General features: G+C 45.3%; 1 protein-coding gene across 1 annotated transcript; it reads right to left on the bottom strand.

The window, feature by feature from the left end:
- Positions 1-2,200: 2,200 nt before the first annotated feature.
- LOC121843367 (talin-2-like) lies at positions 2,201-11,499 on the bottom strand (the record flags this gene model as incomplete). The annotated part of the gene is made up of 13 exons (XM_042312993.1): positions 2,201-5,286; positions 5,657-5,782; positions 5,989-6,171; positions 6,325-6,513; positions 7,838-7,962; positions 8,319-8,324; positions 8,457-8,562; positions 8,657-8,764; positions 9,025-9,210; positions 9,810-9,926; positions 10,616-10,687; positions 10,936-11,061; positions 11,316-11,499. Coding segments are annotated over 13 exons (1,657 nt in total), but the record flags the coding sequence as incomplete, so codon positions are not given.
- Positions 11,500-12,710: the final 1,211 nt, after the last annotated feature.

Below are 12,710 nucleotides of genomic sequence, written 5' to 3'. Positions count from 1 at the left end.
AGAGGCTCAGAGCAGAAGCCATGCTTTCCCAGGACATTTGGGGCTAATGGAGACAGATACTAGACACAGATACACAAACACAGTACCTGGCCAACTCATCATAATGCCTTAGAAAGTCTAGCCAAGCACCTAGGGCCTCTGAAATCCTGGTCCCAGATTGGTTTGTTCTGTATAGCCAACTCCAAAATAGCTCAGGGACCAGGCTGGGCCAAAACAAACTACATGGAATTAAATGTACACAGAGTTAACTTAACTGTGTCAATTCTATTTAGGTATTCTTACTGGGGAAGTGATAAACCCGTTTACTACTGAAGTTTCTGACCCTATGATTCTATGGCTTTCCATTACTGGGAACTTGAGATAACATAAAACTTACTGTATCTCTATCAGTCATGTAATACATGTGCTTCCTTGATGTCTCTAAGCCCATCATTACAGTATACCCCTCAATCCCACACCACTGGTCTGACAATAGCATTGTGGTGAGTAGAGTATTCCCAGAATTCTCAGGCTGGTGGGAAGTATGTGGTCCTGTAATGCGGTCGGTTGTAACGCGGTCGTGGGTGAGAGTGTCAGTGTAATGGTCTCTGGTAATAACTATGTGAACCCTACAGACCTCTGGCAGTCCTCTTCATTAACCACTACTTTCTGGTATTTTGATGAAAAATCTTAGCACAGTGGGTCAGGTGAAATGGGGCTTGAAATGCAGTAGACTGTCTACAGTCTCAGAGTAGTACAATTCCACAATGGGATCAATAGCTAAATTGTATTCCTTCCAAAGGCTTCCATATGCTCATGTGTTGTAACACATGGGTGCAGAGAGGTTTTCTTCAAACCCCCGCATTTCACTGTAGTTTAAGAACTTTGAGAAAGGCAGATGATTATCTTCACAATGTCAAGAATAGTTGAACAATTCCTGTTCATTTTCACACCATGTGGGTGCTTGGAAAGACAGAGACCGACAAGCTAAACGATTGCTTGACAACAGCTTCCCATCTCATTTACAATATGGTTTGGGCGGAGCAGAACCTTGCTACCTCTGAGGTCATCCACCTACAGATAACATCCATGTGTGATGTCTATGTGTAGCTCTGGGTGCAGCATTCAAAAGGATGACTGCAGCTGGCCAGGGAACGTTATGTCATTGGTGTCTCATTTTCCCTCTGTGGCAGCATGTATGCCAAAGAGTTGGGGTTGGAGGGTGGGAGGATTCTAAGAGTCAGCTTGCCTCAGACAAAAGACAACAGCTGTTTCAGGAAGTTTTATTGTGACGACATGTGGCACTATACTTTAAAAAAAGTACCTACACTCTTCTTGACATTTACTTCCCAAATGTTCTAACAGAGAAGTTTCCTTTCAAAACTGATTGAAGGGAACACATTGAACCACATATAGCCCAGGCTTCTCACGTGTCAATAAGGCGAGATTTGGACGGGCGGTCCCGCGAGACATGACCATATAAAGCTTGTATTTTATGGGGCATCAGAACTCCAATTGTAAACCAGTAGATTGTCCTACTTCACTGATTTAAAGGATCGGATGGGTGCCATTTTGCTTTCACCTGTCTAGCACCTTGAGATCAGCGATTATAGTTTTGAGATCCACCCTTCCTGCCAAGAATTCTGGGTATTATCCTGCAGAAGGAGGGGACTCTGCCCCGTGCAGCTGTGCCAGTATAATTTACAAATAACCTCCCTCCTCAGATTTTAGAGCGGGCCAGAATTAGTACCTGTCTCAGCTCTAACCAACACCAGCTATATATAACACAAGGCTCACTGCTGACTCAGAAATACCATCTACCTTCACTGACAGGAGCTGCTTAAAAAGGACCCTGCCTGAAAAATTCACCTCTAGAGCAGTAGGTCTCTTCAAACCACAGGATCATGTTCTGTTATTGCACTAGTAGTGCATGTTTTTATGTGCAGGATGTGATGCTAGGATTTGTGATTATTAAAGCTTTACTACAGTATGTACATGTCATTAGTCTGTCACAGGCTTTCACCTCATCTTTAAACAACAACAACTTCTCAGTCATCTGTGACTTCATTTCCAGCTGGGCCTGAACCTGAGAATGTAGATTAGTCTAGGAGAAGGCTGCTGGAATCAGACACAATGTTAGCCTGTCCATTCATGATCACACTCCTGTATTCAACAAGACAACAAAAACAAGACAGGTAAAAACACAATTCTGCAGGACATATTACTTTGAAACCTTTATTTTCAGTGAATACAAAAAAAATATGTTTTCTTGTGGCCAGATAAATAGTTTCCATACTGTAGGTCATTGTCACTTCATATCTATCTTTCTTGTAGAACTGCACTTTAATTATCATTGAATTCATTATGGGACAAACACACAGGTATGAACAGTTTCTCCCTACCATTGAAATGTGTCACACTACATTAACAGTGACAGCTATACATCTTAATATCATTATCACATTTATCCTTAAAAAAACGATTCCTCGTGGCTTAAAAGAGAGAGAAAAAAAAAAACAATCCATAAAACTTTTGTGAGACAGCAGAGTACAGACCTATTGTCCGGAGTGTGTGAATCCTATGATTTACTTGTAACATACAATAACCGAACGACAGACTCCATTCTGTCATAGAGTTCAGAAGCATCTTGATACATGCCCATGGAATGCAGTACAAAAATGTGTTGTCTTCATATATATCATATACATATAGTGATGGTACTTTTTACACAGCGACACATTCGTCTCTGCCCTCAAGGCCATGGGTGCATCAGGCAGAAAGATGGGGACAGAGGTACAGTTTATAGGACAACGCAGTAGTACCTGTGAGGCCGTGTTTTTCATCTCTATGGGACCTAAAAGTATTGGTAATAGGCTATGACAGGAACAACTCAAGGCCCTACTCATTCATACTGACCACACTTTTATCCACCTTTATCCAGCTAGATAAGTTGTCACAAGCAGACCAGACGCTGTATGAGCTAGAGACTAAGGCACTAATGACATAATACTACAACGACCAGATGTGTGAACTCTGACAGAACTGTACCAGCGTTTGAACTGTAGAGCCTACTGTTACACATCAATACGGAGTAAAACATGTTTAACATGGACCGTTTGCAGTTTGTTAGGGGTTATTGTCCTTATGTGCAGTTCAGAATACCAATAGCATTCAGTGCGTCGTGTAGATGTATTTTCTGTTACAAAAATAATAGAACCCAGAAGCCATGCATATGACTGACACGCAAGAGCAGACCTTTACCTCACAATAATGATTTGTTTGCTAACCGACACTCACTGACTGTCCATAAAACTAGTAAAACCAAACGCTAGAACCAAACCGGGTTGTGTTCATTAGGATTTCTTTGTTGTTCTATTGGACAATTCTAGGTAATCCCTCCTCCGATTTCCTCCTTTCGGTGCATAATGAACACAAGCCTGGCAAACAGAAGGTAAATATACTGCAATAGTAGCACTTCCCACTACAGTTACACAAAGCACCATTAGAGTAAGAGTGAGACGGATTCAACAGGTGAACAACAACAGGACGTGATCCACTGTAGTGGTCCAACAGGCCCCTATGGAGGGATGGGGGACTCTGCCCCGTGTAAGACAGCAGGGGTAACCATCAGAAGCACAGTACATTGTGTATAGTCAACAAAGATTTACTGCTTCACATTCATTCAAGAGGTCTGGGGTGTTACAATATCAGAGCCGTCCATTTCAGCTTGCATTATGAGTTGTAGAAAAATCACGATTTATCAATGAGAATCTTTTCAGATTGCCTGGATGTTTTTTTTAAACTCCTACTTATATCGTAATACATTTTCAAGACCAGCAGTTGTTTCCTACATTAGTGGTTTGTCTTACAGTATCTGAACGGTTTTCAGAGGTGCAGTGTTTGTAGTGTTTGAAAAGATCAAGCAAGAGGTTACTTCATTACATTGCATGTCAGGAGGCTGTGAGGACACCAACACTGCCCCCTACAGCGCCTTCATAGTATTGCTTCATGAACATCAGTTCCAGCTGTATGGCTCAATATCAACTGTAAACTAATGAGAATAGTAGAAGGAAGCCAGTTAACTGACTGTCCACAGTCCAGGTTATGCAGGGCTAGGAGATCTGTAGTAGTGGAAGGGATGAGACTAGTTAAGCTTATTGTAAATGTCAGAGTATTTTAACTTGCTAAAAATGTTATTCTGTAGTAACTTCGCCTCCAAATCACAGAAATAATAAAGTACTAGATTGTAATGGATCATAAGAGGTTGGTTGTAAAGAGGTCTCTAGCAATTAGAAGCAAATTTAAGCGTTTATCTTCACTAGGCACATTTCAATCTACAGTGTCAAGAGCACATCTAAACAAGGATTATTTAAAAGTGTCTACGCAAAGCCGAACGGTCAATGCAACAAAAATTGCTTCCATGAAATAAGATCCATAAGCTATTCTTCAATACGCTCCAAATACCTCAACTGTCTGAATTACTTGCTGTCTGACAAGGAGGAGATATATTTATAGACCACAAGGTGACATAAGTGTCAAATCACCCAAGTGTGGAATTTCAGACACTAGTAATATCTAGGAAATGCTTTAATTTCTCACTTGTCTCATAAAAAAGGAAATGAATAGCAATGTGTGTGTAAATGCCTAATGTAGTGTATGTACCTAACATATCACACTCTTCTTCCTTTATGAAAGAAAGTCCGGCCAAAAGGTTAAGACCAGACTAACATCTAGAAATTTCCCCTTAGTTTGGAGATTCAATGTCAACACTAGTATCTAATCACATCAAAAGTATAGCTCCATAGAGAAAAACATTCAAACTTTTATGATGCACATTTTTCAGCTTGTTCACCTGTTACAAATCCATTGCTTCTAGAGAATACTTTTTTCCGGTGTAGGTTAACTGGCAGGTAAAGCAGAGTAATAGACCGTTACAAGCCAAGTCATAGTGGTAGTAGACAACTCCTGGTAGTTAAAGACCCCTGCAGGTGTAGTAGACAGTGGCTATCCATGTCCCATTCTGGGCTTGACCCCACTGGTTGAGAGGGCACATTAAAAGGCCAACTTAACCTTGTTGCACACTGAGAAAGTCAATTTGCGCCACCGCTCGTGTGTGTGGTAACATACTACATACACACACACACACAGCGGCAGCATGGCAATGCAGCAGGGTATAGCTCAGTTCTCGTTCTCTCGTAGTTCACTGGGTAAGAACTTGTACTGCTGCTGTCTGATCTGAGCCAGCTTCTTCCTGGCCTCCTCCAGCTCTCTCTCCTTCCTTAGCATCTCCTCCTGGGCTGCTATGATCTGGACACAGGATACAACAGGCACAAGTTAGTACTCAACACCTAGCTACAGTGAGGGAAAATAAACCTACCATTAAAATTCTAGACGGATCATTTCTTTGTCAGTGGGCAAACGTACAAAATCAGCAGGGGATCAAATAATTTTTTCCCTCACTGTAATTAACACTAGGACAGAACAGGAACCAGTTACTACACAACACCTGATTCAAACCAGCCTATACAACATAGTGTACAGTGCTGTCAGCTCCTGATAAATGCTTGGAGTTGTTCTTAATGTGTCCACTTACAGAACTGAAAGGCTTGACAAGAGTACATCAGGTTTGAACAGTCTACATGTCACTGTGGAGTCTGCCAGAGCGCTGAAGTCTCACCTGAGCGATTCCTCCCACAAACTTGGTCTTGACCACCACGTTGTCATCGTCTGCCTTGTGGAACGCAGCTTTCTGGGCCGCTCGGACCAGGTTGTCCGACGCCCTCTTTACTGCGTTACCAGCAGCCTTTGGGAGGACAGTCCATCAATATCATACCACATAACATGTTACAACTATTACACAATGCTAATCACAAGATGTGTGTTTGTGGGGTTACACTGAGCCCCGTCTCCCCCGGCACCCCTCCAGACCTGAAACAATTAGATAGACGTGTAGGATCTACAGGAGTGCCTAGGAGGCAGGGGGCAATTTGTTATTCATCATCCTCGTACCTGCAGTCTCCTCATGGCCTCAGAGTCCTGGTCAGCTTTAACCTTACAGGCCACTAGGAGCTGGGCTGTGGAGGCTGCCACCTGCTTGGCTGACGAGATCAGCTTCTCCTCGCTGGCTTGGCCCTGGACCGAGGCATTAGCTGCCTCACACAGGTTACTGGTGGCTGCTGCTACCATCCGGGCCTGTGGGAGAGAACACAGAATGGTTCATATACATTTCAAAGATGCAATCCCTTAGAATTAATGATGTGTTCATTCCAGCTCTTCCAAAAAAAGGATTGATAAACGTTATTTGGAGGCTTTATTTAGATTGTGTGTATAGGTGTGTGTACGTACCGCTGAGATGAGGCCCTGGGACCACTGACCATCATCCACTGCGTTAGCTGGAATGGAGCCCACCTTGCCCTGAGCCACCAGCTCTCTCTGGGCAGCTGAGGCAGACTTGACCAGGGCACTGGTGGCCGCAGCGATGGACTTAGCTGCTTCCAGGATCTGCTCCTCAAAGTCCAGCGTTTCATCTGCTTGCTGAAGGGGAGACGAGACAGTCACAACTCAGACGTCTCACAGGATGAGACAAAGATAGGCAGCAATCATATTACATGGCAAACGTAATGGCTTTGATGTTGGAGTTTTAGAGTCTTTCAATTTCAAAATAGTTCACTGACAGATTTGTTTACAAATCCGCACTGTCTGCACTACAGAAACTTCTCAGTAACATCTGTTATTTGGGGAAAACTAAACAAATAAGAACGCAAAACACTTACAACTATTCTATGCCAAGTCATTCCAAGATTAGACCAGTCCCTCACACACACAGTCTGTAGACAGGGCGGGACACTGTAGAAATATGTTTGATATATAGTTGGATTGAATAACAACCTAATATATCAAACATATCAGACAGAGGCCTGCAGAGAAGGCTTCGAGGGTTTATACTCTGATCAGAGTAGTACTTCTACAGTATATAGGGACAGATGGGCTACAGCTAGAACTACAGGACAGGAGGAGGGAGAGAGAGAGGGAGAGTGAAAGAGGGAGAATGAAAGAGAGGGAGAGAGAGAGAGAGAGAGAGAAAGAGAGAGAGAGAGGGAGGAACAGAGAGAATGAAAGAGAGGGAGGGAGAAAGGGAGAAAGAGAAAAGAGTGAGAGAGAGAGAGAGGAGAACAGAAAGAGTTAGAAGAGGAGAGAGAGAGAGGAGGAGAGAGAGGAAGGGGAGAGAAAGGGATTGAAAGAGGAAAAGAGTGAAGGAGAGAGAGAGAAGGAAGGGAGGAACAGAAGGGTTAGAAACACAGACAGCAGGAAGGGAGGGAGAAAGGGATTGAAAGAGGAAAAGAGTGAAGGAGGGAAAGAGGAGGGAGCGGTGAGCAGAAGGTCAGAATAGAGTAGGGGGTTCCTCCTGAACGATGTTCATGATATCAGCTACAGACAGACTGATAGACTGGTAGACATACCAAAGTACATACAGACGGGTGTACATACAGGAATACAAACATGAATAAATCCAGAGACAGAGAGTTGCCACTACTTTCACTGTATGTGAGGAGAGACAATACAAGTATTAGACATTCAAATAGTGAATAGAGCATCACCCTATAGATCTAACACTGACTCACGGCGACTGAACACCACAGAACCTTAGTGTCAAAACTGATGAGACACTGTCTCTAAACAGACAGCCACATAATGACAAACACACCAACAAAGAGACAAGCACCAAGACAACATTACTGACAGGATTGTCATTCTTGCTCCAACTTATGCATCCCATTTATGTTATTAGTGTAGAAATTGGGGGTTACAAATACCCATGTGGCTTGTGAGGTGAGTTGTGGGTGGTGTAGTCTCCTACCTTGGGCTTGGCTCTGGGTTTCAGCTGCTCCAGTTTCTTAGCTGCTGCTTCGATGGACGCTGCCGCCCCCAACAGCTCCGTCTCTGCTATCACTGTGGGGTCCTCTGGGTCCACCCACTCTGTGCCTGAAACACACACACAGTGAGTTACCACACACACAGCAGTGTATGAACAGAGCATGCCTCACAATATGAAGACCACAGAGACAGAACAAATGCCACATGACACGGCATGCACAGCAAATTAAGTGTGTTTAAGATTGAATCGCAATCATCTTATCAGTGACATGAAATACGCAAATGAAGAGCATCCACACTGCAATGGACATGGTGATGAGCATTTCACAATGTCTTTATGGTGAGAAGGAAACTAAAATGAAGAGCATGATGGATGAATGGGGATATTGTTAGACTAACGGGCCTGTAAAGAGGGACAATTCAACGGTCGGCCCTGAATCACAACTGGTTACATCTTAACTTACCTCCATCTGTGGCAAAGAAGGCAGGAACAGACTGTTAATGGAACACTCTGGATACATACAGTATATCTGCTAAATGATCATTACTGTCCTATATTATGAACCAGGCGTACAGTAGTTCAGTGAAGTGTCTCCTCTCACCTTTCATGGCCTCAGCAGTCTGGATGAGTTCAGTAACAGCCCCAGCAACACGTTTAGAGTAGAACACCAGCTGCTGCTTCTGCTCTGCTGTAGGCCCCTGGAGGACCTGGAGATACACACAGAGTAGAGGTGGTTCAGGAAAACATCCCCATCATCACTATTACTCTATTCTCAATCACAGACACACCCACCCAACCTACCAGCAGCACATGCTCCAGTAGGTCAATGTAACCTGTGGTGCACTCTGTCCCGTAGAGCAGTGCTCTGCTCCGTACGTCCTTGTTCACCTCCTGGTGGTAAGCTGCTTGCTGAGGGACACAGACACACAGTGTTAGGAGTCAGATGTTCCACTTTCCAGGTGGTCAATATTGATGAGATGAGGAAGTAATATCAATATCTATTCTTCCTCTAACATCCACACGGTTTAGGGCCTAGGGATGATCACAACCTTGCATATAGTCAGCATGTTGAAAATGGCCGTGCTGGTCAGGGTTTAAGTATACAGGATAGGAGGGTAGGGGACAGAAGGTAGGGGGCATCTTCCCTAGTAAGGAGTATTGATCAGAACCTTGCATGTGGTCAGCATGTCGAAGATGGCCTTGCGACTCAGGTTAGCTGTGGAGATCACATCCTCCTGTCGTGCAGAGTTCCCAGCCGCCACTGCTTTGGCTGTTGCCGTGGTGATGCCCTTGGTCATGCGGATGAACTCTTCAGGCGTGGTCGACTTCTCCGGGACGTCTTTAGACTGGAACACCTGAAGAAATACAACACTCAATATGTTCTTAAAAACCTCACTGATTTAATATATCAAACAGCTCTCCATATAATGTTGAATTGTACAGCTGTGTGCAGTAGCATCTAACAGGGCTATGTCCTATAATGACCAAACACACAACAGGCATGTTGTGTCCCAATGTGGCAACACTGGTTGTTGAGTTTTAACTCTGGTTTCTCTTATTGATGCCATGGTAATAGCTGTGTTTGATCAAGGCTCTAGTTGTAGTAGCTGCACTAGGAGGCTGTCCTGAGGGGATACTGATAAAGCTTAGAGCTGGAACCACAAACTAATGGAGATCTGTGGTCCTCTGTCAGTTACTAAAGATAAGGATAGCAGGGAAAACACAGGGCCTGGGCCGTTCGAGAGTTCAGAGCTCATCTAGTGACGAGTATATAAACCGTTATGGTTAATGATTCAATATGTCAATGCTTTTATAGTACATAACTAATACAGCATTTACAGCTTAGCTTGAGGACACGTTTCGGCCACAAAGCGGAAGTGAGAGAGCGTGTCCATTGTCATCTATCCTAATCAAGTCATTGATTAAATAAATCACTTTATAGATGACTGCTTACCGTGAGTTCCTGTTTAATACATTCAATGGTGGCCTCCAGGGCTCTGGTCCCCCGCGTGGCCTCGTCCTCCACAGCCTTCACCGTCTTCAGCAGGGACGTCACGTTGGTCACCATCACCTGGTGGGTTACCAGAGGGGGGACAATGGGGGTGACAGGTCCATGGATGTCAGTGGGAGAGACAGCACTGGGGGCATCAGAGAGACATCTTGCCTTTGGTGTGCGGAGAGATGAAACTTTTTTTCTGTTGACAGTTTGCGTGTGCTGTTGGTATTATGTACATAAACACCATATGGAACTGAAAGACAGGCAGCACAACAGCCATCAACATGAACCACCCTGCAGCTTGAGCTGAAGTTAATATAAGCCAAACTTCACCTGTTATCTACCGTCTGTCTGCCTCAGGGCTTGGAGAAGGTCCAAAAGCAGGTTAAAAGGAGTGCCCTGATTACTATGACTGATCCCAAATGACATCCTATTCCCTATATAGTGCACTACTTATAACCAGGGCCCCAAGTAGAGCACTATATAGGGAATAGGATACCATTTGGGACACAGCCCATCAGTCTGTTAAACTACATTTCCACCGCATGCGCTAGGTAGGTAGTGGCTAACAGTGATTTTAGATCTGGCTTCCTTTCCATTTGGATGAGTCATTGACTAGCGCTGGATGAGATTAGAGCATGGGTTAGCATATAAGAGGTAGATGGGATGTTGATTAATGGCTAGGCCTAAAGGAGGGGGAAGAAATCTGCTGCTATGGCACACAACGACAGCATGCCTTCATCTGGTGTACTGGAAGCGCTCACCAGAACACCCTTTATGCACATATCAGACTGAGGAGGCATCCCGTTCACTTCTGCCATGTCTCTGGGGGACAACTGGGCGTAGATTACAAGATTTAATCTTACAATATTTTATTTCAGAGCACTAGACATAGTTCAAACAGAATTGGTCGGTTTCCCGGACACAGATTAAGCCTAGTGCCGGACTAAAAAGCACTCTGTCAAGAAGATGTATAATAACTGTATAAAAAGCTACAGCCAGGAGGGATGATGAAAGGGATGCAACAATGCCTGTTAGAGACAGTGGCCTTAGAGTCCAATATGGGTCTCACTGGGTCTCCTACCTTGGCAGCACTCTTCAGCTGGTACATGGATGGGTCGTCTGCAGCCTTGCCCGCAGCACACTTAGTGGCTCCTATGAGCTCAGCCAGGGCCTTGGCCACGTCTTTCACAGCGTTGATCAGAACCACCTATACAGAACACACATATCATCAGCTTATTAAGGACACAACCTGGGGTAGAGTCCATCCCAGGTTGGGTACATCAATAGGTCCCCCTAAATAGCTACAGTACTTCCTACTTTTAATAGCAGTCTCTTTGAAAGGAAAGTTGCAGTAGGCCTATGTTTTATTAATTAAAAACAGTCTAAAAAGGTACAGTAATTTCATCCTCTAAGGAATGTTCTGGGAACAGAAGATGTCATCTAAAATGAATAATAGGTCACCTGTGTCTCTGGGTCGTCAGAGCCGATGCTGGCGGCACCCAGTTTGACCACGTCAGTGAGCTGTGTGATGGTCTTAGCTGAGGACTGGGCAGCTTGGGCTAGTTTGTCCTGACCGGATGCTGCTCCAGACACCAACATCTTAGTGTCCTCCACCAAAGCCTTCGCTGTCTTCAATATGTTCTCCCTGGGAGGGGGTGCGGGGAGAGGGTGGGGAGAGGGAGGAGAGAGACGGACAGATGAAAAGAGACCGAAGGAGGCGGTTAAATCTCTAAACTTCTACAGGTGTTACCATGGCTCATGGTTAAACATTTAAACGTAGTTTTTAAAAACTCCAATGGTCTTATTAATACCATCCTGCTATGAGACGACCCTCCACCAACACAAAGATATGTCAAAACTCTTTTAACCCATTCAAAATGATAGCTCTTAACACTAGAACCCTAAAGCAGTCATTTTGACAGCTTTTTGGTTTTTATTACTCTGCCATTAACTCTTGCCCACTCTGTCCTCCTAAATAAGTTTAAAAACACACCGCCGTTGTTAGAATTTTAATATCACAAGCAGAACTGGTGTAATAACCAGTTATAGGAGGGCATGTCATTAAAAAAAAATGTTTTCCCCCCTTGCCCCTCCTCCCAACAGTACGGCCTGCTCTGCTCCTCCTCCCAACAGTACGGCCTGCTCTGCTCCTCCTCCCAACAGTAGGGCCTGCTCTGCTCCTCCTCCCAACAGTAGGGCCTGCTCTGCTCCTCCTCCCAACAGTAGGGCCTGCTCTGCTCCTCCTCCCAACAGTAGGGCCTGCTCTGCTCCTCCTCCCAACAGTAGGGCCTGCTCTGCTCCTCCTCCCAACAGTAGGGCCTGCTCTGCTCCTCCTCCCAACAGTAACAGGGCCTGCTCTGCTCCTCCTCCCAACAGTAGGGCCTGCTCTGCCCTCCTCCCAACAGTAGGGCCTGCTCTGCTCCCTCCTCCCAACAGTAGGGCCTGCTCTGCTCCTCCTCCCAACAGTAGGGCCTGCTCTGCTCCTCCTCCCAACAGTAGGGCCTGCTCTGCTCCTCCTCCCAACAGTAGGGCCTGCTCTGCTCCTCCTCCCAACAGTAGGGCCTGCTCTGCTCCTCCTCCCAACAGTAGGGCCTGCTCTGCTCCTCCTCCCAACAGTAGGGCCTGCTCTGCTCCTCCTCCCAACAGTAGGGCCTGCTCTGCTCCTCCTCCCAACAGTAGGGCCTGCTCTGCTCCTCCTCCCAACAGTAGGGCCTGCTCTGCTCCTCCTCCCAACAGTAGGGCCTGCTCTGCTCCTCCTCCCAACAGTAGGGCCTGCTCTGCTGCCTGCTCTGCTCCTCCCCCAACAGTAGGGCCTGCTCTGCTCCTCCTCCCAACAGTAGGGCCTGCTCTGCTCCT

The sequence above is a fragment of the Oncorhynchus tshawytscha genome, unplaced genomic scaffold (genome assembly GCF_018296145.1).
Source record: "Oncorhynchus tshawytscha isolate Ot180627B unplaced genomic scaffold, Otsh_v2.0 Un_contig_6317_pilon_pilon, whole genome shotgun sequence".
Classification (NCBI taxonomy): domain Eukaryota; kingdom Metazoa; phylum Chordata; class Actinopteri; order Salmoniformes; family Salmonidae; genus Oncorhynchus; species Oncorhynchus tshawytscha.
The sequence above is the reverse complement of the archived record's forward strand: the minus strand, read 5'-3'. Positions and strand labels throughout refer to the sequence as shown.